The following is a 27,924-nucleotide window of genomic DNA, read 5'->3' as shown; positions in this document are numbered from 1 at the left end:
TATGGTAATAGACTCAATGGAGAAAGCTGCTGACCAAAGCGCACCATATGTGTTTTCTAGCTCTGCAAGCCAGACTGATGTTCAGTTCTGGCCTAGAGAAGCTGAGAATTCCAAGTCCTGATTAGCTTGCTCTGCCCTCAGCAGGAGGAGACACTGCTAGTAGCACCCCTTTGGAGGGGCACCTGTCAAGATAAGCCTGTAGCCTTGAGGGTACCCCCTGTTTGTATGAGGGTGTCCTGCCCCAGCCAAGAAACCCTGCCATGTGTGAAGGCCTGGCTCTTGTGTCAGGGAGCAAGTCCCTTACCTCATCTAAAGCACTGAGCAGGGGCCGATCTGCATCGAAGTTAAAGCGTCTATGAGCAGCCCGGAGAGGAGGTAGGTTACGAAGTGCCATGTCTTCTGGGAGCAGCAGGCTAGCAGGGAGGTCGGGCAGCTCGCAGCCTTCAAGGAGACCCTGTACTTCAGGACAGAGGGCCAGGCCTAGGCAGAAGGAAAATATCAGACCACTGCCCTGGGGAATGAATGACCAGGAGATAAAAACCTCCTATAATCGAATTACTAGGCTGATGAAACAGGACACAGCCCTAGGACAGATGGACAGAAAGGGAAGGAAGAGAGACAGCACAAGTGGCCAAGAAGGCAGAGCTTTAGGACACCTGACTTGGAAGCTGGAGAAAGCAGGGAAGGAGAACAAAGAGAGTCAACCCAGGCAGGCTCTTGGTTAGTCTCCGGAGGAAGAACACCTTCCACCTTACTAGTTGGAAGGTGGTAGATGGGACGAGCCGATGATGAAATCCGTATGTCAGTCCTGAAAGCCTGCAGGCAGCACAGTGATGACAGTGACAAGCCGGGCTCTGAGCCTCCTCTCTGTTCTTAGCCATTCCATTCTTCCTCAGGAAGCACACCCCCTTACACATGGGACCACCAGCTCAGAAGCAGCAGTGTGGGTGTGGAAACTGAGGAGGCCTGGACCGTATGTGCTATATGTTTGGGAGGCTCCTTACCCAAAAGCTAAGTTACATGAGGGGGTCCAACCAGTTTGGTGGGCCAGTAAGAGGGAACAGTCTTAGGTCCCCACTCACCAGAATCCTGGAGCTCACCAGCTGCTGGCAGCAGATTCAGTAACACAGACAGGCGGTTCCACAAACTTTGAGAGCTCTGGGGAGAAAAAGGAGAAGTCCTCCAGCTACAGACAATGCAGAACAGCAGCCATCAAGGCAGGTATACCTGGGACCTTATGTTATGAGACCCAGAGGGACTTGATAGGCAGATTAGAAAAAGGAAGAATTCACAGACGACTTGAAAAATGGGACCTGGATGAGGTATGGTGGCCAGGGCTCTGTTACATAGAAACCCCGTCTTAAAAAACAGAAACAAAAATAAAAACAAACAAACAAACAAGAAACAAAAGAAAACATAGTATGGCCCCAGAAAAGGCTTTCTGGACTGTGAAAGTGAAAGCCATGAGCTGGCTTCTCTTATCTAATAGAAACTCATAAGGGTGAACACAGCAGAACAAGACTACAACACTGAACAAGAGCCTGCAACAAGAAGCTCAAGACTGAGCTGGGTGCATTGGCTCACTCCTGTAATCCCAGCACTTGGGGAGGCAGAGGCAGACGGAACTCTGAGGCCAGCCTGGTCTACAGAGAGAGTCCAGGAAAGCCAAGGCTACACAGAGAAACCCTGTTTTTGGGGTTTTTTTGTTTGTTTGTTTGTTTTTTGTTTTAAAAAAAACTTAAGACTGAGGCTCTGATCCCAAGGTGGTACAGGCATGGCCCCATTGCAGGCCCTATTGCAGCAAGCCTGACAATACTAGCTTCTAAGAGTACCTCTCCTAAGCCCCAGGCTCTGCCTGGGAAGCCTCAAATATGACCTAAGTTTCCATCTCTGCTGCTGCCTTCCACTTTACTGTCTCTCTTTTCTCTGTATTCTTTCATGTGTACCGAGTCTGGTTCCCAACATTACTCAGAATGTCAGTTATTAAGTCAGCTTTGGGAAAACAAAGCAGAATGAGCAGCTTCCTCTCTGTCTCCTGGCCATAGCATTTTGAGGAAAAAGGTCATGCCTACAAGGCAACTGGGTTCTTGACAGACCACTAAATGGGCTGCTTCAGCCCCTTCCTATGTCATCTCCCTCCCAACCTTGTGGGACCTAAAGACATAGGGCATGGGTAAACACCTGAGCACACACGATGATGAGATCAGGGTTGGTCCGAAGCCAGTCCAGGAAGACCTTCACAGCAGGAAGGAGGCCCTCGGCCATCAGGGCCTGCAGCTTTTCCTGAAGGCTGCGCTCATTGCGACAGGAGCGGCTGCTGGACTCACTCCCCTCTGACTCAGAGCCATCCTCAGAGGCTGGGGTAAAGGAGAGAAAACAGGAATAAGCACTGAACAGCATTTGGCAACAGGTTCCGGTGCTTTCAGGGAGCATTACCCACCCATTCCAGCTGACCTAGACTCTGATATCATTCATGGTCAGCCCTCTGCCCCACTGCTCCAGGCCCACTAACTTTTAAACCAAGAGCTTCAGGCTGGGGTTAAAGACATGTACCACAACACCTGACTTCACTTAAAATTTCTTTCTTTTTTTTTTTTTTTTTGAAACAACGTTCTCTGTGTAGCCTTGGCTCTCCTGGACTCACTTTGCAGACCAGGCTGGCCTCAAACTCGCAGAGATCCACCTGCCTCTGCCTTCCCGAGTGCTGGCATTACAGGTGTGTGCCACTTAAAATTTCTTAAATCTCAAAAGTTCCACTCCCATGCCAGGCACTGTGTTAAGCACTAGGAATACAAAGAGAGAAGACATATTATTTAGCTCTCCTAAAGCTCAGTCTAGTCTCAAGACAAGTAAGTCAGACAGCAAAGGGTGGAGGCTGCAGTGGGACAGATGGCACATGTAACCTACAAGGAAATCTCAGCACTCAGGAAACAGAGGCTGGCAGATCCCGGAGTTTGGGTTTGAGGCCCGGTTTACAAATTTAATCTCAGCACTCGGGAGGCAGCACTCGGGAGGCAGAGGCAGGCAGATCTCTGAGTTTGAGGCCTGGTGTACAGAGCAAGTTCCAAGACAGCCAAGACTACACAGAAAGAACTTGTCTCAAAAAATCAAATGGGAACCATGCACGGTGGGGGCACGTCTATAATCCCAATGCTTTGGGATTACAGAGGCCGGTCTATAAAGTGAGTCCAGGACAGCCAGGAGTACACAGAGAAACCATGTCTCAAAAATTCAAAAACCAAACAAAAAACAAAACCAAAAAAAAAACAAAAACAAAAAAAAACAAGTGGTAGGCTTACTAAGGCAAGAAAGGACATGCTTCTGCATGCTCCGGACAAGGGGAACACCCTGTACAAAGTCTGAGGTTAAAAACAGGAGTTAGAACGGGGAGGGCAGCTCCTCCACTACAGACTGCTGAAGGCAAGACAACACCCTAGCCACTGAGGATGCAGCTCAGTGGTGTAACACTTGGGCAGCCTGCCTGAGTCCCTAGGTTGGCTCCCCAGTAGTAGCAAAAGAGAAGACAACACTCCAGAACAGTCTAGCCTAGTACTTGATATAAAATAGGCTCCACAGGGGGCTGGAGAGGTGGCTCAGCAATTGTCTGCTCTTCCAGAGGTCATGAGTTCAATTCCCATCAACCACATGGTAGCTTAAAACCATCTATACTGGGATCTGATGCTGTCTTCTGGCATGCATGTGTACATGCAGATAGAGCACTCACATACAAAAAATAAATAAATTTTTAAAAAAGGCTCCACAATGATGACACCTGAGTGTCATTCAAACATACTGCTCTAACAAAAGAATATGTCCAGCTTCTTGGAGCCTGGGGGTAGTTGGACACCATAAGGGAAGTCTCTACTACTGCCAATGTGAGGAGAAAAGAACCCAAAGCCACAGGGCAGTCTACGGTACAAAGCAGCAAGACAACAAATGTCTTGGAATCTGGAAATGAGTATGTCCACAGGGAAAGGATCCTGGGTGACAGTGAAGCACCAAGGACTACTTTCTAAGAGAAAGCAGTCTCTCATGTACTCAAGCAGGACATAGAGACCCACATACCTGGTTCTAAAGGCTTGTCCACGTCCCCATTGACACAAGACCTGTGACTGGCTACATTGTTAGGCTCTGTGGTGGGCTGTAGGAGCAGGTTGCTGAAAGTGGGAGCCAGTCGGAAGCAGCGCTTGGTCTGGAACATCTGGGTGGACATGGCTTGTAAATTGCTGGCAATGCTTGCCTCACTGGGGCCAAGAGGGCCATTGAGGGAATCAGGAGCCTCTGATCTGGCCTGCGGGGCCTCCAAGGCTGGCACCCGTGTCCCTTCTTCATCCTCCATATCTTCCAGGTCTGACCGGGACTCCTGGCTGTTCATTTCTGAGTCTGTCTCTGCATCAAAAGCAGTACCCCTGCCTTCTAGACTCTTGTCAGAGCCACTGTCTGAGCCTTCACTGGCCTGGGCAGAGTTATGGCTTGAGTCTGATTCAAAACCTTCACTCAGGTCACTGTCATCACCAGCTTTAGGAAGATGGTGGCGGCGGCGACGGCGGCAGCGGCGGCGGCGGCGGCGACGGAGACAAGAGAGTCGGGAGTGCTTACGGCTCTTTCTGGCCTCATCAGCTTGGGGCACCACAGTGGGAGGCTCAGGCTCCAGCTCCTCTTTTTCTAGTGGTTCTTTTGACTCTGGTTCATCTGTGTAAGAAGGAAAGCCATGGGTGAGAAATGGAAAAAAACTAGGACTTGTAAGCTGAAACATGTCCTTTCACAACACCTCCCACTAGGTATGAATTTCCTTCCTTATCCCCCAAGTCCCATGCACACTTTCCAATCATAACCAACCCCAGCCTCAAACCTGTGCCATCACTCTGAAAAGCAGAGACAGGGTTCTCGCCCTCTTCCAGCTCCGCCTGCAGCCGTATGTTGACATGATTAATAAGGTGGGAGAAGAGGGCCAGGGTGAAAGCAATGGCTGCACTATACTGCTTGGATCCTAAAACCAGAAGAGCAGGAGTAAGCATCATCAATTCCAACCTGTTTTACCTGCTCTCAACTCATCCAATGACCCAACTACTCTTCAAAGCTGTTTCTATGATAAAAAAAAGTTTTCTTGAGGTTTTAGAATAGTATCTACCTTCCCAAAAATTAGAATGTACCAGCTCATCCTACACTTTTTCATGTAGGTGTACCCTCTTATCCTAACTCATCTTTCTTGGGCTTTGGTAACCCAAGAGCCTTGGAACCTAGCACTGCCTCCCACTATCTCTGCCAAAAAGGGTTCCCGACTGCTTAAGGGTTCAGATACCAAAGCCTGGACCCTGGAGACTATATGGTTGCCTGTGGAGGGGGGGGTTGGGGAGAAGTAGGAACCCACAGCTGCCTTGGCTTCTTCACAGGAGGTCCTATTACTAGCTTTCCTAGTCCTCCCAGTTCCCTAGGCAGGAAGGGATTACTTGTGGAAGAAAGTCTTGTGGACACAGGGAGCAAAGGGACATGATAAAGCCTACCTGCTCTCTTTAGACTATGCACACCCATGAGGCAGATGATGGCCATCTGAAAAATGAGTAGGTCAGGGAGGAAAGCATATCCACTTTCACATTCCTCCTCATCCTCATTTGTTAGGCCAAGGTTGGGTGAGGAGGGTAGGTAGAAGAGGCAGAGGTTGAAATCCTCTAGGACTGACTGGCAAAGTGAGGTCAGTTCTGAGTCCATGGAGCTGTGGAAAGGCAGGAAGAACAAGGGATGTCAGCGACGAGGTGGGAATGGTAAAGAACTGACAATTCAAAACTCAGAGACTAGGAATGTAGTTCAAGGGCAAAGTGTTCGCCAAGCGTGCATAAGCCTTGGGTTCAACCCCTAGCACATTAAATAAGCAAGCAAGCAAGCAAACAAACAAATGAATCAGCTGATAGCATACGTCTTTAATCCCAGCACTTATGAGGCAGAGGCAGGAAGATCTCTGTGAATTCAAGGCTAGCATGATCCACATAGCTACACAGAGTTTCAGGCCAGCAAGGGTCATACAGTAAGACCATGTTTCAAAAACAAACAAACAAACAAACAAACAAACAAAAAAGGAAATACTAAGGGACCCTAGAATAGAGCCTGTAATGAAAGCTTTGGTTTCTTTGTGTTATGTAAAAATGCTCGTTTTAATCCAAAGTGTGGGATTTTAGTTGGGCTGTAGTTTGTCCACACCTGTTAACTGTCACATTCGAGGCATGATCTCTGCCAGCTGGTAACAGCCTTCTACCGGCCACAGAGAGAGGTGTATTCTAGGACTCAATAGGAGACCTAGTTGGTGTGATGTTAGGTGGCATTCGGTGATGTTCAGTAGTTTGCAGTGACCAGAGAGTGTGACGGTTTGGAGCAGACAGAGAACCGCTTCGGGGAGCAACAGCAGGAAGGGGCCTGCTAGCCTGGTTTGCAGTTGATGGAGATTGGTATACAGCCCTAAAAGAACCTCTTGACCCTAACTAGCCGGGAGAAGTAAAGGGGTCTGGGCCCCTCTTCCCACTAACCTTTTCTCTCTCCTGCTTAAGGCTGAGGATTGGTAGAAAGGAGGTAGAGAGGTAGAGGCCTAAACACCCCCAAATAAAGTATAATTTTAAAAAAGACCGCTACAGGTGGCCTTCCACTACAAGTAGACTGTGTAGAATTTGCAGGAGGTGGGGAGGGGGTGCTGATGTCAATGAGGTTGCCTAGTATAAACAAGGCTCTTCATCAACTGACAAAAACAACAAACAAAATAATAATGGTTGAGTGTGTTTCAGCCTCAGCATGGAACAGGAAAAAAAAAAAAGAAAGAAAAAACCCACAAGAAAGAATGTGGGTGTCTCTTCAGTGGGTCAGTCACTCCTTCAGCATCCAGTAAGCACTCACCTTGTGTTAGCCAGGACGGCCCAGACACAGTTGTGAGGGATGCCAAGGATAACCAGGTAGTGGCTCTTTCCACAGAAAGCACAGTTTAGCAAATGCTCTTTCCTTGACCCATATAAGGCGCCTAAGGAATAGGGCTTGCCTGATACCATTCCTGTTCACACTCACCTACTTTTGGGCTGTAACAGGCTTTGTAGGTACATGAAGTTCACCAACAACCTCTTAATGTCTTTGCATCTGAAATGAAAGAAACACAGGGTACAAGTGGAACGAACGGCTCTAAAGTCCCTGTGGTCCCACTGCAGCCCTGCAAAAAGACCCTTCCTCCCCATCAGCCCCACTTACCGCTTTTTGCTAGGGGACAACTTCCTGGTCTCAGACTTCTTCAGCTGGTGGTACATTTTGGCTGCCTTGTCATATAGCCTCTTGAGGTTTCCATAGGCTCCCTCGAAGGATACCTCTGACTGGATGCTGAAGGAGAAACGGGTAAGCTACTACATCTGGACAGGGGAATTAGAGGAAATGGGAAAGGTCACCTGCTGGGGCTTAAAGAAACCGTAACAGCTGGGGAGAGTGACACACATCTCTAATCCCAGCACTCAGGGAAGCAGGGGCAGGTGGATCTCTGTGATTTCGAGGCCAGCCTGGTCTACAAAGAAAGTCCAGAACAGCCAAGGCTGTACAAAGAAACCCTATCTCGAAAATCCGAAACAAACAAACGAACAAAAACAAAACAAAAAAAAAACATTACTATTAAATAAGGGGTGTTCCAATTTCTTTATACAAACTCAAGGCAAAGACTATTGAGCCATCTTTCCTGGGAAGGGAGGGAGGGACATACATACACACACACACACACACACACACAGATGCATCCAAGTAAAGATGGTATCATCTATATTCTCCTCTCTGGGTAAAAGGGGTACTTTGTTACAAGCTTAACTTCTCCCTGAAATAAACAATCTTGCAGTGGGTAGCACTGTACAAACATTTCCTGCAACCAAGTGTGTTTACATGCATTATTTACTAATGCTTCTACACTTAACCTGGGTTAGGCACATAATACTATACTGTAATAAAAGCCTGCAGGAGTGAGCTACCCACGTTACACAGCTGCCACATGGTAGTGCTGAATCTCCAATACAAAACCAACAACTTGCACTCCGTGACGTCTTTTTAAAAAAAAAAAAAAAAGATTTATTTATGTATATGAGTGCTCTGTCTTCATGTACATCTGGACACAAGAAGCAGATATCAGATCCCATTATGAATGGCTGAGAGCCAACATGTGGTCGCCAGGAATTGAACTCAGGACCTCTGGAAGAGCAATTAATCACCCTTAACCACTGAGCCATTTCTCCAGCTGGGATGTGTTTGTCTTTGTGGTTTTTGCTTTCTTGAGATAGGGTCTCATGTAGCTAAGGCTGGCCTTGAACTTTTGATCCTCCTGTTTCTGATTCCTAGCACCTACAAGGTAGCTCACAATCATTTGTAACTCCAGATTCAGGATCTAATGCCCTCTTCTGACATCCTTCAGCACCAGGTTTACATGAGAGGTAAAAACATACATGCAGGGGCTGGAGAGATGGCTCAGTGGCTAAGAGCACTGTCTGTTCTTCTAGAGGTCCTGAGTTCAATTCCCAGCAACCACATGGTACCTCTGGGCCATCTATACTAGGCTCTGTTGCTCTCTTCTGGCATATAGGTGTACATGCAGATAGAGAAATCATGTACATTAAATAAAATACATTTTAAAAAAACATACATGCAGGCAAAAGACTCACATACATAAAATAAGAAAACCTAAAATAACAATAACAATAATAATAATAATAATAATGATAATAATAATGAATTAAAAAACAAAAGGGCTAGAGAGATGGCTCAGTGGTAAAGAGCACTGTCTGCTCTTCCAAAGGACCAGGTTCAATTCCCAGCACCCACATGGCAGGTCACAACTGTCTGTAACACAAATTCCAAGGGATCCGACACCTTCACACTAATGCACATAAAATAAAAATTAAATAAATTAAAAAAAAAAACAAAAACAAAAACAAATTTCCTTCTATAGAAAGCCAGCAGTTCTGGCTATTATGGTCTATACACTTATAACCCAGCATTTGAGAGATGGAGGAAAGAGGACCATTGCAAGCTTGAGTTCAGCTTTGGCTACACAGTGAACTCTAGGCCAGCCACAGGGACACAGCAAGACCTTGTCTCAGAAAAACCCAACACAGGAACAACAAAATAAAAACATTTATCATATTTTAACATCTCAAAGGACTATAAATCCACGTGGCTCTGCAAAATTAAGAAGGGCTGTTGTCAGGATACCCTTGAATGAAGAGACCCTCAATCTAGCATGCCTTTATCTTAGCCAGAAACTGGCGAAAGATGGAAAAATTAAAGATGGGGAAGAGAGAAAGCACAGATGAAATAAATGTGAAAGCAGGACTACAGGGCTTGGGAAAGAGCTGGTAAACACTTACCAGCGCAAGTAGCAATACATGGCTTCCACATTGTAATACTTGCTGCCTGCAAGGGTGCCCAGCTGGTTGAATGGCATTCCTGGAGTCAAAGAGAATTCATCAATTTAAGTCCACAATCCTTAGTCAAGGTTGTCAAGCCCAACCAACACTAAAGCATCAGAAAACTCCAGGGGGAAAATGCTGGGCCTGCAGGAAAAACTGGAACCTCAGTTCCAGTTGACTGGCACGTCCGTCTCACTCCTCCAAGGAATCACTAGCTTATTCCCCTATCATTCCATTTTGGTTTTCCAGTACTTTCCTGAACCCTGGGCTGCACCCTTTCAGTCATACTGCAGCTCTTCAGTGGGGCCCCTCTTCTTTCTTCCAGCTCAGTACATTTGTTCAACATCTAAGTTCCTTACTACATCCTACATGTCAATCCCCATTCCTATCTATAACGCCATCATATATATATTCCCCCCCCCCCCCCCCCCAGATAGGATATTATAGCTCAGACTGGTCTCAAACGTGGCATATCGCCAAGGATGACCTTGAAGTTGTGATCTTCCAGATTCTCTATCTCAAGCACTGGGACTGTTAGGTATATACCACCAGGCCTGGCTTCTGCAGTGCTAAGGGTCACACAGGGCCTTTATGCGTGCTTGGCAAGCACTTTACCAACTAAGCTATGTCTCCAGCCCTTGAGACAGAATCTTATCCCTTCTCCCACTACATCTTCTGTGGGCAAACTGATGCATGATTTCTTCTTTCTACAGCAATCCCACAGATAGGGGAGACATTTCCTTCTCAGTTAAGACTTGTTTTCATTTTTCTTTCCTTGTGTGTTTCAAAAAGGGGAGAATACACACACACACACACACACAAGGTGAAACATTGACAGCAGGAGAATCAATGACCAGGAGAAATGACCACAAGGTCTGTCTATGACCAACAGAACTGTCTACCTTTCCAAAACGCTCTGGTTAGTACTTACCAATCTGGGGAGCTACTGACAAGGCTTGATAGTAAAATCTCTCAGCTAGCAGCTCAGTGTCCACACCAGCCAATTCATTCTGATATCGTGCTATATGAGAAAGAAGAGAAATGCAATGATTCTGTTTTTGAAAGCTCTTCCCCACATCAGAGCCTGGGAGGCAGGGACATGAACTAAGACACAGACTGTAAAGTCTCTGACAGAATCCTAAGTCTGTGTGACTACACACAGTGCCTGACTTTCTTCCTTGCTGATGATTCACAAGGTAAAGAATCAGCATCTGTAAAGAGAGCAGGTCATCTTGATTGTCTTCCTAAGGCAGGGAGCTGCTGCAAATATAAATGCTTGCAAAGACCTTTGGTATTTGGTCCTGAAATGCAACTGGATGATTCTACAGGAAGACACCAGTCTAGCTAATGTAAAACAGGAAACTCTGTGCACACCAGTGACAGTGAGTACACCAGGAGTACAGTGGGAACAGAGCTAGGGAAGCAGTGAAATGTAATGTTTCCAGCAAGTCCACACTAGCAAGGCTATAGAGACGCACGGCTGAAAAGCAGGAGCACACCTTTCCAGTCTCAGCAACATATGCCATGCAGGAAGTGCTCTCTGAGCTTCTTGATGCTCAAGCTCCTATTCACCTAGGAGTCCAGTGAGATAATAGAAAGCCTCCAAGAAGGAGATGGACCCAGGTTAGAATTTTCCTGAGCTCCTGAAATAGTGATCATCCTGACTACTTCAAATATCAAAGGTAGGGCTGGAGAGATGGCTCAGAGGTTAAGAGCACTGGCTGCTCTTCCAAAGGTCATGAGTTCAATTCCCAGCAAATATCAAAGGTATTTCCCCATCCCTATGGAGATAGGGAACTGACTCACAGGCAGTGAAAGACAGGGCATTGTTACCTACCAACTGTTTCTTCAGCACTCCAATATGTAAAAGATGGTACCAACAACTGAAGCAGTCGGGACTGTCAGAGGATGCTTCTGTACACTGTATATTCAAATGCTGATTTCTGTACCCAGAGACCTTGTTGCAGTCCAGACTTTGGCACTGTCATTTTTATGAAGCATCTCCTGTCTCAATGTTTCCTAAAAACTGTTCTCCATCACCTTCTGATTGGTTAATAAAGAGCTGAGCAGCCAATAGCTGGACAGGAAAGATAAAGTAGGACTTCCGATACAGGAAGAGGGTCTCAGGGGAGACCACAGAGACAGAGAGGAATTGGCATCAGGATACCGATAAAGAAGCAGATGCCAGAGCGAGACCAAGATGGCACGTGGCTAGGAAGTAGGCCAGGCCAGCATAATTGGGTTAGAACAGCTCAGTATCTGCCCAGCTATAGCGCCTGAAGCTTATTTATTAAAAATAATAGGCCTCTGTGTCATTATTTGGGAGCTAGGGTGGACATAAAAAAACCCTTGTAGTTTACAATGGACTTTTTCCATAGGCCAAAGCAGAGGAAATGAAAGGTGAAGATTCTTACACAGATCCCCCAGGTACACCAGACATCGGTGGCATGCCATCTGTGCCCAATCCATCTCCTTTCCTGAAGCAGATACTGGCTTCTTGCATCCTAAAAGAGGTCAGGGGCAGAAAGATAGATATTAATTTATGAACTCATTCCTCTATCCCACCTAGGAAGAAATGCCTTCTAAGTGAAGAAAAGAAGAGATGAAAAGACACTTATTTAGCAAGCAGGTAGACACAGAGATACAAAGGAAAGGCCCTCAAAACAGGACAGCCTGAGGAAGGCTACCTGGAAGGTCAACATAGGAAAAGATGAGGCTCCAGTGTTAAGAGAAGAGAACAACTATATCAAAGCTACCTATAAGAATTTTGGAATTTTGGTTTCGCTAAAAAACACAGAAATAGAGCCAGGAATGGTGCACACCTGTGATCCCAGCACTCTGGGAGGTAGAGGTAGGTAGATCTCTGTGAGTTCGAGGCCAGTATACCAAGCCAAGTCCAGGATAGCCAAGGCTACATAGAGAAACCCTGCCTATAAACAAACAAACAAACAGGATAGGATAACCCTGTCTCTAAACAAACAAACAGGATAGGATAGGATAGAATAGACTAGAGTAGGTTTTTGTGGGGGCTGGAGAGATGGCTCAGGGGTTAAGGACACTGGCTATTCTTCCAAAGGTCGAGTTTAATTCCCAGCAACCACACAGTGGCTCACAACCATCTAAAATGAGATCTGGTGCCTTCTTCTGGTGTATAAGCATACACACAGACAGAACACTATTAATAAACAAATCTTAAAAAAAAAAAAAAAAAAAAAAAAAAAGGAATAGGTTTTCGCCTTAATCCTAGGTATGGGGATATGAGGCTGCTTTGGACTGTCCACAGCAGCTGACTATGATTTGCCTCTTGTTTTAGCAGAGGTTTTGCCAGCTGCAGATAGTTTCTGCAACTGTGTGATATCTGGAATTCTGGGAACATAAATGCTAACGCCCCAATAGGTGGGTTGTTGGATGCTCAGTAGGGTTGGTTGTAGTTTTTGAGTAGTCATGTTCAAAGAAAAAATTAGGAAATTAGATTCACAGATCTCTATCCTTTTACCCTCTCTCCCACCCCTTTCCTAGTGATAGGGGGTAAAACTGGGGGAATAAAGGGTGAAAAAAGGAACCCGCAAAGTAGAAAAGTCCAGCTACGATGGTACAAAGTTAAGTTTAAGATTCAAAGAGGCAGCAGGATGATGGTCTTTAATCACAGCGCTTATGAGGCAGGTGGATCTCTGCGAGTTTAAGACTAGCCTGGTCTACAGAGTAAGTTCCAGGATAGCCAGGGCTACATGGAGAAACTCCATCTCAAAACAAACAAAAATATTCAAAGAGGCATGATGCTACACTGAAGGTTTCCTCACTCACGGGTTCCCTGACACATGGCTGGGCAAAGTGTATCTGAAGGTGTTCCATTTCCCTGGCTGGTTACTTTATTCAAAGTTGAAGACAATGAGGCACAAGAACCTATTCCTCAGTCCTTCTAAGTGTCACTGACCTATGAGGGGGTCAGTGACATGAGTCCAGTCAATGCAGCACTGTAGTTCCAGCTGGTAGTGGGACTGGATATAAAGAAGGAGATGCTGGTAGAAGCCAATGCCAGCGACCAGATGAGTCCTGTAGGCACATTCCAAGGTGCTCCGGCTGTGGATGTGCTGAGATCAGGGAATAAAGAAATAAGCTCAGAGTACTACTCCCTCTGCCCCAACCTGTTCATCTGAGGACATAAGCTTCCGTTCTTGGCTCTAGATCTCAAGCACATCTTTCTTCCCCAAGGTACCCTTACAGCCTTAAAGCTACCTCTCAGAACCTCTCATGTGACAAGCTCCCATTTCAATTTTGCATAACTCCCTCTTTCTTCTCTGCTTTTTTTTTTTTCTTCCCCTCTCTGCTCCTCTACCTCCAAGCACGATCTGGACCTAATTTTCTAGTTCTCTCTTAGTTCCTCAACTTCACCTCTTTAGGTAAGTTTCATTCCAAGTCCTAGGGCCTCCCCTTACCTTTTTGTTAGTCTTGATAAGCTGGATAACTTCATAGTATACCTTTCTCCACAGCAGTTCCTCAGCCTTCCTTCCATAGTCTACTGGATGCAAGAACATAAGCTTCACACAGAGCTCACGCAGCCTGGGGAGGGATAAGCAAGCATGAAGCACTGTCATCCCTTGAAAAAGAACATACAAGAGCCAAGGCAAGGCATGGGCTATTACCAACACCAACAGATCTCTGTCTCCCAAGAGACATCAGTATCAATGACTCAGAACATAGCCTAGGAAGGCAAGATCTCCAAAAGACAGCAGCAGGAAGTAATTACAATTTTAACAGTTTTCATTCCACCTATATTCTCTTCTCTGTTGTATTTACTTTTTTCCTGTCACACGGCCAACCCCCCTTTACCTCAAATGCCATTTTTATAGCATCGATCTAGTGGATGAACAAGCTGCTGATGGAATGAAGACCTCCCATCTCTTAGGAAGGCCAGAGACTTCATGAATCATTAGCGTACCATGAGGTCAGGAGGTTAAAGGTAATGTATATCTATTTATACCCAGCACAGCTCCTGGGAGAGACAGGCAGGGAAACAGTAAGACTCTAGTTCGGAGCCTCCCGCTTACTTGTTCCTCAGGCTAACATTCTCTGGTTTGAACACTTCTTGATAAGCAGTTTTGTTGCAAAGGATGAGGTCTAGCCGATGCACAGCCTCCACCACAGCCCTGCAGGGAAAGAAAGAGCCCCTGAGCCTGATGCATAGTTCACTTTGGGTGCTGGGATACTGATTCTAAAGAGAACACTGAAAGCCGGGGGTGGTGATGCACACCTTCACTTATAAAGCTTGGGAGGCAAAGGCAGGCAGAACTCTTGTAAGTGCAAGACCAGTCAAAGGTACAAATCGCTGTGGAGTCCAGTACAGCCAGAGCTATTACACAGAGAAACCCTACTGAAAAACAAACAAACAACAAAACATGAAATGGGAAGGGGAGGGGAGAAAAAGGGAAGGGAGACAGAGGGTTAGGAAAATGAAAAGGCAGGCTGTATAAAATACAACGGCAGACTTCATTCTGATACAGCAGTCCCACTCAAGGGGCGAATGGCAACGATGGAGACACTATCTGTTGTCTGAGTTGAGAGAGGTACTACTGGCATTTAGTGGATGCTGCTAGAAATCTTTTGATGCACAAATGAGAAAAACTACCCCCTCGGGTATATGGTATACTTATAATCCCAGGACTTCAAAGGCTGAAGCAGGACACCTACTTACATTGAGGACTTCAAAACCAGCCAGAGCAAAGTAGCAAGGCCCCGTTTAAGAAAATTACCCTACCCACAATGTCAACAGTGTTAAATAGAGAAACCCTCCCAATGCAAAGAGTACAGGCTACCAGACACAGAATGCCTGACAAATTACCTAGCCTCTTAAAGGTCACCATATTAATAAAAATGGCTCTCATAATGCAGATACTTAGAATAGTTTTATAAGATTTAGATGTAACAATCTATTTACAGCTTTAGCATTCAGTAAACATTCAATAAGGAATGGTGGAATGGACTATTATATAAGTGTTCATTATCTCTGACATTCTCGGGCTGGGAAGATGGCTCAATGGATAAGAACAATTACTGTGCAAATATGTGGATCTGAGTTTGAATGGCAAGCACACATATAAAGTGGGCACGACTATGAATGACTGTAACCCACACATGACAAACCCACATGAATACACGTATGTATACATAAGTTAAAAACATCTTAATAAATCAGGCATTTGGTGCTGGCACATGGGATACTTGCTGTCAAGCCTGATAACCCGAGTCTGACCCTGGTGACCTACATGGTGGAAGGAGAGAACATACTCCCACAAGTTGTCCATGACTCCAGGTGTCATGGCCATTATGTATGCACGCACGCACGCACGCACGCACGCACGCATGCACGCACGCACGCATGCACGCCCTTGGAGGCAAGAGAGGATGGAGCTATTACAGCCAATTCTGAGGTATGGTTCTAAGGAATCAAACTCTATAATCAAGATCCTCTGGAAGAAAAATATGTACACTTATCTCTTGGTTCACAGACACACACACACATACTTGTATATGTTTATTGGTACTTTATTCATTATTCCAAAGAATTGGAATCAGCTTCATTGTCCACCAACAGATGAACAGGTAACTAAAATTAGGTACACAAATAAAATGGAATACTGCTGGGCATGGTGGCACATGCCTTTAATAGGGAGGCAGAAGCAGGAGAATCTCTGAGTTCAAGGCTAGCCTATAGGCAGTCCAGGGCAGCTAGTGCTCTGTTACCCAGAAAAACCCTGTCTTAAAAAACCAACTCCCTCCCCAATAAAATTTAGTTCTAAAGAAAAATGAAGTTAAATTCTCAGAAAAATGGACTCAGACTACTAAATGAAGTGACAAGCTCAGAAAATAAACAAAACACACATTGTCTCTCATTGGAAATCTAAGTGTGTGTGTGTATGTATGTGTGTGTACATGTAAACAAATGTACCCGTGGGCACAATATAAAATTAAAAATAAAAAAAGAACAAGAAAAGCTAAATATGAGGGAACGAGGAACCAAGCACAGGTAATGAGTTATCAAAGAGAATATAAAGGTAAGCGTTTTTCTAGTTCTAATTCTGAGTTTTTGTTTTGTTTTGACGGTGTATAAATTTAATGTGAAGCATGCCAAGAGTGTGCATATACACAAATAAATAAATAAATGTAAAAACCTGCAAAGAAAACTGAGCATCCCAGCATTCATGAAGTACAAAAGACTGTCTCAAAAAGGGGAGAAGGAAGCATGACATGATGCCTAAATGACCTGAATTCTATCCCTGAAACCCACATGGTTAAAAAATTAAAAAATTGACTCCCAGAAGTTGTCCTTTAACCTCCACAGGCTCTGGTATTTATAGCACAAGTATTCCCATACACACACACACACATATACACACACACACACACAAAGAACAAAAACAAACAAACAAACAAACAAAAAACAAACAGAACTTTTTAAAAAAGCACTTCAGAGGCCGGGTTTGATGGTTCATACCTTTAATACACATTCTAAAGGCAGAGGTAGGTGGATCTCTGAATTTAAGGCCAGCCTGGTCTACAGAGTGAGTTCCCTGTCTTGAAACAAAAAACAAATGAAAAGACACTTCGGAATGGGTGTAGGTCCATGGGATCCCAGCACTACAATTGTACTCTTTGAATTCCAGAATACCCTGGGATATAGCAAGTTCTGTGCCAGCCCAGGTTATAGAGCAAGTCCACCTATCAAAGTCTGTAGGCTTAGCCAGGCATTATGATACACAACTTTCATCCCAGCACTCAGGAGTTGGGGCAGTTATATCAAGGCCATGTCCAGGCCTGCCAAGGAAACACAGTGAGACCCTGTCTCAAAACAAACAAAAACAGCTGGGCAGTGGTGGCATGCCCTTAATCCCAGCACTTGAAGATAGAGGCAGGTGGATCTCCTAGTTCTCGAACAGCTAAGGCTACAAAGAGAAACCCTGCCTCAAACAAAACAAAACAAAACAAAAACCAACAAGAAAACCCACAAAGATTGTAGGCTCGGAACCACACTACATGGGTTCAATTTCATCTCCATTTATAACAGCTGTGGTGCTGCAAAAGCTCACCCTGCTATAAAATGGGAATGTGATAATTACCTACTTTTATTAATAAATAAAATGCCTGACAATGCTTGGTAAGCATTCTGTGAGAATTAATCTCCCTCCTTTTTATTACATAACTGAGGTGTTTGATACCAGAAGCTAAGAGGCAAGTCGGTCATCATGGCAAAGACAAAGCCACAAAAATTACAACAAACCCATGGCCAAAAAGCCCCAAAAGTAGGCTCTTCTGTAGAAGGGGAACACGTGTTGACAGGTAGCAGCTGTGGAGGCAGGGAGAGTAAGCTCTGCCGCTGTGGACACAGAGGCAATCTAAAAACAGACTGATGATGCCAGAACAAACCAAGATGTGCTCTTAGGCCAGAGAAGGCGGCCCACAGCAGGCTTACACTCGGCGTGACCCGGCAGCGCACTGCTAGAAGGTGACCTACACAGGGACAGGTGACTCACTGAATGTGGGGGTTGGAAATCAAAGCCTTCTCATAAGCAAGCTTGATAACTCAGTATTCTGGAATTCAGTCACCTTTCAGGCTACCTAAAGGGGAGAGCCAAGCCTTTCCTGCCAAGCTGGGCGTCAATGCCAAGGGCAGCAGCTTAGTCCCATGGATAGGGTGAGTTTGTTTCTTGGGAACAGAATCTTGCTGTCATCAGACTCTTGGGCTCAAGTGATCGTCCTGTCTACATCTCCTGAGCCCAAAGGGGCTTCAGTGCCACAGAAAGATGTAATAAGAGTGTAGGTGTTTTATTTTTTTGTTGATGTTGCTGTAAGACTGAACCCAGGAAAATGAAAAGAGGAAAAAAAAAAAAAAAAAAACTGAACCCAGGGTCTCCACTAAACTATACCCTCAGTCCAAGTGTTGCATCTTTATGAACAGGTTCCAGAGATTTCCTTACATTCTCAATTTTTAAAGAAACCTTAATATTTAGCACTCTAAAAAGCTCCGAGGACACCGGGCATGATGGTGCATGCTTGTAATCCCAGCAGTCAGGGAGGCAGAGGCAGGCGTATCTGTGAGTTGGAATCCAGCCTGGTCTATACAGTGAGTCCAGGACAGCCAAGGTTACACAGAGAGACCCTGTCTCAGAAAGCTCCAAGGACAAATGCTTAAATCTGAGAGCACTTTCTCATTCTCTGCACCCCTTTCCCATTCTCTATTCAGACCATAAGCTTCCTCAAGAAACTATAATCTCCCCTTGAAAAGCTATGGAAATTAGTCTTGACTCAAATCACTGTTGTATAAAGAAATTATTTTTAAAACAACTACAGAATTAACTACCTAATAAGTTAATTGGTATTTGTAGATTTCCCAGCAACCCTTTTCCTGCTTCTTCTTCTTCTTTTTTTTTTTTTTCAGACAGCCTTAAAAGATATGAAAATGCTCTATTTGTAGACAGCTAGCTTTGGGGCTTTCCCAGTTTACTGAAGCTCAATGTCAGCTCCACAGTCCACAACATGATTTATCAGAAGTCAGACTGTCATCACCAGTGACATACACACACCACTGTCATTAACAGTGCCTAACAAAACACCAAAAAAAAAAAAAAAAAACCCAAACTGGCTCAATCGTTTACCCGACTCAAAACCAATACAATCACAGATAAGCCATTCGCACACATACATACATTTAAGCCACATACTGCAAACACACCAGCTCAACCTGTCAGTCCTGTGAAAGAAAGGTGTGAGAAAGCTGGCTTGACACAATCAGAAGACTGTCCAGAGCCACCCCCAGGCTGGAGACAAGTAAGAAATACCACATACACTGCCCACGCTGTGCCTGACAGGCAGCTCTGCACTTAGCATTACTAGTTACACAAGCCATCTCCAGGGAACTCCTCAGCCTGGGGATGACTGCTTGGGGACCCACAGCGGGAGGCCAGGGGCTGCTGGCAGGGGATCACCTTTCTTCTTCCAGAAGAGCCTGTCCTCCCTTTCACCTTCTGGCTTACAAAGCCAGAACAGGCAGGGCACATGAACACAACCAGCTCTTGATTCTTTCACTACCAAGTACTGTGCCAGCTCTCTTCTCAGGCAAACACCCTCCATTCAGCAGGGCCTGAGGTAAACGGGAACTCCCAAGCTCCACTTCCTACTAAAAGGCAGAAAACTCAGCTTGGTCTCTTCATCTTACTGTGACTCAGCTCCTGGATCTATGTTCTACCTACACAAGAGACTGTGGACATAGATTGTAAGGAAGGAAGAACTGAGTCACTGGGTGCTTTGAACACTAGGGACCCAAAGTCCTTCATGGCTGTTCCTAGCCAACACACCAGTCTTTGGCCCTTTTTATCATTCAGGGTCCACAATATTTGAGCCACAAAGGGCTTCAGAGTGTATTCAAATCAAATCTTTTTTTTAAAATATAAACTGAAATTCCTTTTTTTAAGAGATTTATTTTTTGTGCACTGGTGTTTTGCTTGCATACATGTCTGTGTCAGAGTTTCAGATCTTCTGGAACTGTAGTTACAGTTATGAGCTGCCATGCGGATCCTGGGAATTGAAACAGGTCCTCTAGAAAACGAGCTGGTGCTCTGAATGGCCAAGCCACATCTCCAGACTCAAATCCTTCCTTTTAAGGAAGAAGAAACTGAGGCCCAAGGTCACAGAGCGAGAGGGGCAAATCAAGGACACGAACCTGTTGTGGTGGCCTTCAGTCAATGCTGTTTCTAGTAACCCACTGGTGCTCAGCAGGGTTCTGAGCACTAGCCCCTCCCGGCTTTTTCCACCTGTGACCCCCATCCTCGCCTGGCCAACCCTTCTAGCCTCCCATTCCCACCGGATCTCTCCAATTCCGCAAAGCCCGGCGCCGCGCCGCGCCACGCTCACGGCGGCAAGGTGCTCCATGCTTCAAACCTCCCACCCACCCAATTCTCCGGAGCTCCTCCCGGCTCGCCCGCCCGCTCCGGGCTGCACCCCCGCCCCCGTCCGGCCCGCCCGCCGCAGGCCCCGCCCCTCGCCGGCCCGCTTCCCCGCCGCGGCTGCACACACGCCCCGGCCCTCTCACCTGTAAAGCCGCTTGGTGTGGAGGACCTTTGCTTCGGGTTCGCTGCTCTCCACTGGAGAGGGGCCTTGGCTCATGGTGCCTGGGCCTGGGGGCACCGCCTGGTCACAGGCCCCCGCCACCCACCACTGGCTCCTCCACTGCCGTCTCCAGCGGTACCCGGAGCCGCCACCGCCGCCGGCCCTGCTCGGCCGCCATCGCTGTGAGGCGCCTGCCTGAGATGGTCCCTCCTCCACCTACCAAATCTCGCGATAGCTGCCGCCAAGCCCCGGACGAGTGACCCAGCCACCAAGTCTCGCGAAGGATTGTTTTCTCTCCGGGAAGTTGCAGGAACTAACTCTGCGCTCTGCCGGGCTATTCTCAAGTCCTTGAGGAGAACTTCATTGTCAATGACGTCAGAGGGAGCGGGCGCCTGGCGCAGGCTTAGCCACCTAGGACGTAAGGAGCCGCGGCAGCCTGCGCCAGGTCCCCAGCCCCGCTACGCAGCGAGACCCTGTCTCAAAAAATAAGTAAACTTAAAAAGGGCGCGCTAGCGAGGTGGCTCGGCGGGTAAAGGCGCTGGCTGCCGACCTTAGCTCGACCCCTGGAACCCGCATGGCGTAAGGTGAATCGACTCCAGCCAAGTTGTCCTGACCTCCGCGCCACGCGTTCCACGGCACACACACTCAAAGTTAATTTTAAAAAATTAAAGTTTTCAGGGGAGAGAAAAATAAACTGTAGAGTGCTCGCCCTAAATGGGACAGCGGTTAAGAACACTGGCTGCTCTTCCAGAGAGCGCTGCTGGTTCAAATCCCAGCATCCACAATGGCAGCTCACAACCAGAAACTCCAGTTCCAGGGGATCGGACACCCACTTACAGACATATTCAGGCAAAACACCACTGCACGGGCTGGAGAGATGGCTCAGTGGTTAAGAGCACTATCTGCTCTTCCAAAGGACCTGGGTTCAATTCCCAGCACCCATATGGTGACTCACAACTGTCTGTAATGACAGTTTCAAGGGATCTGACACCACACCTAAAAAATAAACACCAATGCACATAAAATAAAAATACATAAAATAAATGGGACAGCTACTCCCAACACTCAGCAAAAAGATTTTAAGAGCCAAACGTAATGGAGATCTGCATCAGAACAGTATTTGTGAGACATGACAACTGTTGCACACAGGAACTCACCTCTTACTGCATGGACAGTATCAAATCAGCCGAAATTCCAGCGTGGATGTGCGTAAGGGCTCATGAAAACTGGTACTCCGCATTGAGCAGCTACAAGAAGTTGATGGCTACTGGGGGAAAGCCGGGTTTTGGGTGGTTTTTGTTTTGTTTGTTTTTTAAAGGAATTCCTCGCCAGAGACGATTTATTTATTTATTTATTTATTTATTTATTTATTTATTATGTGTGTACATTTGTGGGTGCATGTATTGCACGACACGTGGTGGTCAGTGAACTTAGGAATCCGTTTTCCTCTTTTGAAGTGTGGTTCCTTGGGGGAAAATCAGGCTTGGTATTAAGTACCTGTTGAGCCTCCTGCCAGCCCTATTGCTTTCTTAAACATAAACGTCAGGTAAAAGGGTGTTCGGGGTCCTGTATGGATGCACATTATAATGGCAATGTATAGACCACTATCCTCCTGGCTCCAGCCACCACGCCTCCTAAAGCAGCCTGAACTCTTTTCTCTCTGTTGCCCTTTGACTTGCATTCTACAAGGAACTCCCACTGGGTTTCAGCTTCAATATCACCTTAAAGAGGCTTTCCCTGCTGAAGTTATTTTACTGATTTAATGTGAACTTTTAATGTCTGTTACCCCAACCTCTAGATACTTTGATTTTCACTTTGCTCTCTTCTGCCTAGGATAGTAGGATAGCACTTTTGTTTTTGTTTTTTTCAGACAGGGTTTCTCTGTGTAGCTTTGGCTGTCCTGGACTTGGTAGACAGCTGGCCCCGAACTCACAGCCATCCACTTGCCTCTGTCTCACAAAGGCACGCACCACCTCGCCTGGCTTAGACTAGCACTTTTTAGTCCATTGGAATTTTTTTTGTTTTGGGGACGGGGTCTCTCTATGCAGCTTTGGCTGTTCTAAACTCTGGCTGCTAGACCAGCCTGGCCTCAGATTCACAGAGATCCACCTGCCTCTGCCTCCTGTGCTACGATTAAAGGCATGTGCCACCACAAAAATAGCTTATTATTAATAACAGATACTCAATGAATGAACAAACTTGAATTTCCTGAATGAACAAACTTGCAGATGTCATCTTTTTCCCAATTTACTCGAAGCACTCTTTTGGCACATAAACCCACTTTTACCCTGATGCTTTCCTGAGCTGGAAGCTCTTACACATCCCAGAATACCTCAAGTCCACACCTCTATGGCCAGCTGCACCTTTACTTTCAAAAAGGATGACGTCCTCCTGTAGAGTTCTCCCAGTAGGCAGATTCTGTAGGGCAGGGCCTGCGCCTTTAATCTGGGCCCCACCTGCTCTGGTCAGACAGGTTTGGAGACACAGGTAAGAGGAGGGAGACTGGGAAATACTTGCAGAGCCAGCCAGGAGCTAGGCAGTTCCTTTCCGGGGATCCTCCACCTCTCTGCTGATGTAAAGTAAGAGGGTATCATGGGTCCAAAGGGCAGGGGTAGGAGGGGCCCTAGAGGCAGACCAAGAGAAAGAGCCCTATCCAGAAGCAGTGAGCTGGAGGGTTGGTGGGGAAGAAAGACAAGAGGACAGCCATGGTAGACTGACGGTCTGAGTGAAGCCCGGCCGGGTTGAATTGCGGGAGACTGGCAAGGGGGGAAGTTTAGAAAAGGACTGGCTCCTGGAAGGAAGACGAAGGAACCCAGCGTTGGCAACTGGTATCAGCCGCCAAGAGTTCCAGGCAGGGCTCTGCAGGGCAAAGGGCAGGTGGAAGGGTGAAGGGACAGTTTCTCTGTAGGATGATCCTCCCTTGTAAAGAAGCTCTTAGCTGGGGTGGCCATGAATCCAGGAGTTTTGGTGGAGAGAGTAAAGGCAGGTGTGGCCACAGCTGCCAGGGCTTGTGGCCCTTGCTTCACCCTTGTCCTGCTGGATGACATTTATTTTGAAAGTGTGCCTCCATTTCAGTCCTCTGCTGCCCGCCTCTCTGTTTCAACACCTTCCTCCACACTGCGTGCTCCCAAGAGTCCCACAGGGACGGCTGCTCAGCTGCTCTGGCCAGTTCTACGTCTGGGAAACTGTCCTAAGGCCAGAAGACAAGGTATTTTCCCAGAGCTTCCCCACTCCCTTTAGGATGATTTCGCCTTGTGGTAGACCTCAGAACTGAAGCTTCACAATGACAGAACCGGAGACACTAGCCCTGCTGGAAATGAAGGAACCGGAGGAGGCTGCAGAGAAGAGCCCACCGCAGGCTTTAGTGGCCCCTGGCCGGCAGCCAGAGGAAGAGGGCAGTACTGAGTCCCCTGGAGCCGAGTCCCTCAGAGTGGGGTCTTCAGTTGGTTCTCCTATAGTCAGAGAGGGGCCGGAGGATGGTCCAGACAGCACAATAAGTGAGGCCGCCACTCTGCCCTGGGGAACTGACCCTCATCCCAGCGCCCCACTTCCGGATCCCCCGGGTTGGCGAGACATTGAACCAGAGCCCCTGGAGTCGGAAGCACCCACTAAGTCGGAGGAACCATTCAAAGATGACACCAACCTGCTCCTTGAGAAGACGGTTAGGGCCTTCGTGCCCATTGACCTGCACTGCATAGAGCGGGAGCCGCAGGAGGAGCGAATCGTGCATCGGGAGAAGGCGCCGGGGGAGCACAGGAATTTCCTGCCGGCCCGACTCAGCCACCCTGAGCCCCCAGAGCGTAAGTGGGCTGAGGCAGTCGTGAGACCGCCTAGCCGGTCCTGCGGGGGCTGTGGGAGCTGTGGAGGCCGCGAGGTGCTGAGAGCTGTAGCCTCCGTGGTGGCCGCCCTCGTCTTCTTCCCCTGCCTGCTGTACGGAGCCTATGCCTTCCTGCCCTTCGATGCCCCGAGGCTGCCCACCATGAGCTCCCGCCTGGTCTACACCCTACGCTGTGGGGTCTTTGCCACCTTCCCCATCGTGTTAGGTGAGTCTGGGCTGTGAAGAAATGGACTAGAGAGGCTTGGATGGGGGTGGTTTCTCTTCATTCTGCTGGAACCACTCGGGGCATCCCCAATCTGCCACTCTCTGCCTCTTCTCCAGGGAGCACTTGTGTCTTCTCTGTAACCCTGACCCAAGAGCCATCTTCTGAGAGACCCATCCCAGCCCTCCTGCCTTTTGTGACCCTGCGTGCTTCCTCCCTGCCAGGGCTCCTTGTGTATGGGCTGAGCCTGTTATGCTTTTCTGCTCTTCGACCCTTCGGGGAGCCAAGGCGAGAAGTGGAGATCCACCGGCAGTACGTGGCTCAGTCCGTGCAGCTCTTCATCCTCTACTTCTTCAACCTGGCTGTGCTGTCCACCTACCTGCCGCAGGACACGCTCAAGCTGCTCCCCCTGCTCACCGGTTTGTTTGCCATATCTCGGTGAGTTGGGGCGAGGGTAGGCATGGGGGTACCTCTCCATGGCCTCTGGAGACCTGAGGTCGGGGATGGGAGTGTGGTGTAGGGGCTGGTTCTGGCTGTGTACCATGTCGTGATGAGTCCACTCTGTCTCTTGAGTTTCACTGGGTAGTGGTGGTGGCTCCTGTCTTCCTCTCTTTCAGAAGTTGGTTTCAGAGGCATGGCAGTGGGGAGCTATTGACTATAATTTATTTTAGTACAGAGGGTTGAATCCATTGCTTCACACATCTAAGCACAGCACCAACCACCCTAACCTCATTTGTCATTTAGTGTGTCCACTGAGGCAACACCTAGCTTACAACATTCCATTCAAGTAGCTTTAAAAATTGGTGAAAGCAGTGGGGTGCGGCGGAGCGTGCCTGTAACCCCAGCATTCGGGATGCAGAGGCAGGTGGATCTCTGAGTTCAAAGCCAGCCTGGTCTAGAGTGAGTTTCAGAACAGCCAGGACTATAACACAGAGAAGCCAAAACCAAACCCAAAAACAAACAAACAAAAAAAAAATTGCTGAACACAAAATGTGGAGCATTTTCTGTTTTATTTTGTTTGAGACAGTCACCATCTCATCGTGCAGCCTAGATAGAAACTCTTGGCAATCCTCCTGTCTCAGCTGCTCAAGTGCCATCACACCCCTTTCCTGTTTTGAGGTGTTTTTTTTTTTTTTAATTTTATTTTTTTGTGTAAGTTACAGTTTATTCACTTTGTATCCCAGCTGTAGTCCCCTCCCTCATCAGTGTTGAGTTTTAATGACTAGGAAGTTCTTCCTTAGACAGTGCTAAAATCTGATGTAGTGGCTCATGCAGGCCTGCAATCACAGTACTTAGGAAGCTGAGGTGAAAGGGCTGCCAAGAGTTCACACTGGCCCCAACTGCATAGCGTGTTCAACCTGCACGGCAGAACTATGACCTTGTCTCAGGGCACAAAATGAGACAAATAAGTGAACTGCCCTGACGTTGACCTTCATGATTCAGACACTGGACAATAAATCAGGGCCTACACAGAAAACGGCCTCCTCTAGAGGTTGAATGGCTCTGATCCCTTTGCTCTCTGGAGAGGAAATGGGCTTGTCGGTGAACAGAGCCTGGGTTAAGAGCGCTAACCTCTTCACAAAGAGGCCAGCTCACTCTCATGGCTTCTTTCTTCTTCTCATTTGGTTTGGAGTTATCAGGGACTTTGATTTTATTTCATGGAGACAGTAGCCTTAAGATGTGTAAATCAGGCTGGCCTCAGCCTGTTGAACATTAAAAGTGAGCTTTTGTTTTGTTTTGTTTGAGACAGAATCTGTACATAGAGAGCCCTGGCTGGCCCGGAACACTGTGTAGACCAGGATGGCCTCAACCTCATGGATTCGCCTGCCTTTGACTCCTGAGTGCTGGGATTAAGACACCCATCAGGATCTTGGTTTCTTATCTGCAAAGGGTAAATATGGAACACACTGGCCATGTCTTAGAATGAGACCAGCCTTAACGAAGGCCTGTAACCCCAGCAGTACTAGGGAGCTAAGGCAGAAGAATCAGTGTATGTTGGAGGCCATTCAGGGCTATACAGTGAGACTCTGACTCAAAAACCAACTAAAAAGTCACAAACAGAACAGTTGAGAGTAAGGTGAGACGTTGATGCAGTTCAGTTTACGTTGTAAACAAACATATAAACTGGGCTTTTGCAGCAGAACCAGCCTTGGCAACCATTCCCATCTTCCTCTTGCTGTCTACTGACCAATTGGCTGGGCCCTTGTCATGTTTCCACAGGCTGATATACTGGCTGACCTTTGCGGTGGGCCGCTCATTCCGAGGTTTTGGCTATGGGCTGACTTTCCTGCCTCTGTTGGCCATGCTGGTGTGGAACCTCTATTACATGTTCGTGGTGGAGCCAGAACGCATGCTCACTGCCTCCGAGAGCCGCTTGGACTATCCGGACCATGTTCGATCTATCTCCGACTACAGGCCCCGCTCATGGGGCTGAACCATCCTAGAGCTGTGCAGGGGGCTTTTAAGCACTTCCCTGAAACAGTTGCAGGCCTGGCCTTTGCCCAGGCAATGGACCTTTAATGTGAGGAACCTTCCCCATAGGGTCCCACGCAGGGGGACCCAGGTACCCCTATTCTCTCCTAGCTGCTGCTTTACGCCTAGAGCATGAGTGCCCCAGGGAGAGACTGGAGAAGCACTCTTCCTTTGCAGCTTCACACCATGCCCCAGGAGCTAAGCTGGACAGCTACCTCACTCCCCAGCTTCCTGTGGGTCAGGGGTGAAGAGCTGAAGCCACACGCGTGAACTATCCATGCCAGTTGTCTAGGTGAGAGTCAAGGAGATGGAAAAACTGCCAAAGGCCAAGGGTAGAGGTTGGTATCACGTCATATAAAGACTTTGACATTTGGTGAAAACCTTCCTAGGGGGCCTGGGTTCAAGACCCTGTACCACTGGCCTCAAGACTCTTTGCCTCAGTCAAGACTATTATAGCTACTGCCTTCTCTCTCCCAACCTTCATGGGTCTCTGTATCCTTCCACTTTTCAAACTTCAGAGAAGTCCCACTGTCTTACTGTAAAGGTGGGAAGGGGCAGAGAGATGAAACCTGCATAAGAACTGTATGTACTTACATGGTGGCTGGGATGGTGGAGTGGCTGTTAGCCCAGGGTATATATGTGAGAATGTAATAAATCACTGCCAGCCTCCCGTGGCTCTTTCTTTCTGCTACATCCCCCACGCCCTGCCACCCCAGGGCACAAGTGACCTCTTAGCACCAAGGGGTGGAGGGTGGTTGTCAGGAGCCTTGGAGAGAGACCACTAGGACTGGTGAGAAAACAGGCTCCCAGAGAGAAACTGCCTTCCACGCCAATCTTTGGGTCTTCCTATTTACTGAAACTGTCCTAAACCAGTCCTACAGCATTCACACATTAAGACTGGAATC

At 47.3% G+C, this 27,924-nt stretch overlaps 2 protein-coding genes across 2 annotated transcripts in view; one reads left to right on the top strand and one right to left on the bottom strand.

Moving 5' to 3' along the window:
- Window positions 1–20,715, bottom strand: part of Smg5 (SMG5 nonsense mediated mRNA decay factor) — a 28,379-nt gene extending 7,664 nt beyond the window's left edge. Inside the window, exons 1-15 of the mRNA XM_055625427.1 lie at window positions 20,491–20,715; window positions 14,456–14,554; window positions 13,844–13,967; window positions 13,342–13,498; window positions 11,822–11,911; window positions 10,339–10,428; window positions 9,366–9,444; window positions 7,222–7,347; window positions 7,045–7,113; window positions 5,505–5,713; window positions 4,853–4,990; window positions 4,066–4,692; window positions 2,182–2,357; window positions 1,083–1,158; window positions 305–480 (exon numbers count right to left, since the gene is read on the bottom strand). Coding sequence (XP_055481402.1) covers window positions 305–480; window positions 1,083–1,158; window positions 2,182–2,357; window positions 4,066–4,692; window positions 4,853–4,990; window positions 5,505–5,713; window positions 7,045–7,113; window positions 7,222–7,347; window positions 9,366–9,444; window positions 10,339–10,428; window positions 11,822–11,911; window positions 13,342–13,498; window positions 13,844–13,967; window positions 14,456–14,554; window positions 20,491–20,564 — 2,310 coding nt within the window. The 5' untranslated portion in view covers window positions 20,565–20,715. The remainder of the gene's footprint in view (window positions 1–304; window positions 481–1,082; window positions 1,159–2,181; window positions 2,358–4,065; window positions 4,693–4,852; window positions 4,991–5,504; window positions 5,714–7,044; window positions 7,114–7,221; window positions 7,348–9,365; window positions 9,445–10,338; window positions 10,429–11,821; window positions 11,912–13,341; window positions 13,499–13,843; window positions 13,968–14,455; window positions 14,555–20,490) is intronic.
- Window positions 20,716–23,027: 2,312 nt separating this feature from the next.
- Tmem79 (transmembrane protein 79) lies at window positions 23,028–27,686 on the top strand. Its single transcript, XM_055625298.1, has 4 exons — window positions 23,028–23,086; window positions 23,583–24,550; window positions 24,772–24,985; window positions 26,768–27,686. The coding sequence occupies exons 2-4, from the start codon at window positions 23,791–23,793 to the stop codon at window positions 26,979–26,981; spliced, it is 1,188 nt and encodes a 395-aa protein (XP_055481273.1). The 5' UTR covers window positions 23,028–23,086; window positions 23,583–23,790; the 3' UTR covers window positions 26,982–27,686.
- Window positions 27,687–27,924: the final 238 nt, after the last annotated feature.

This window comes from Psammomys obesus, unplaced genomic scaffold (assembly GCF_907164565.1).
Source record: "Psammomys obesus unplaced genomic scaffold, mPsaObe1.curated_primary_1811, whole genome shotgun sequence".
Classification (NCBI taxonomy): Eukaryota; Metazoa; Chordata; class Mammalia; order Rodentia; family Muridae; genus Psammomys; species Psammomys obesus.
This window is presented reverse-complemented; position numbering and strand designations above follow the sequence as displayed.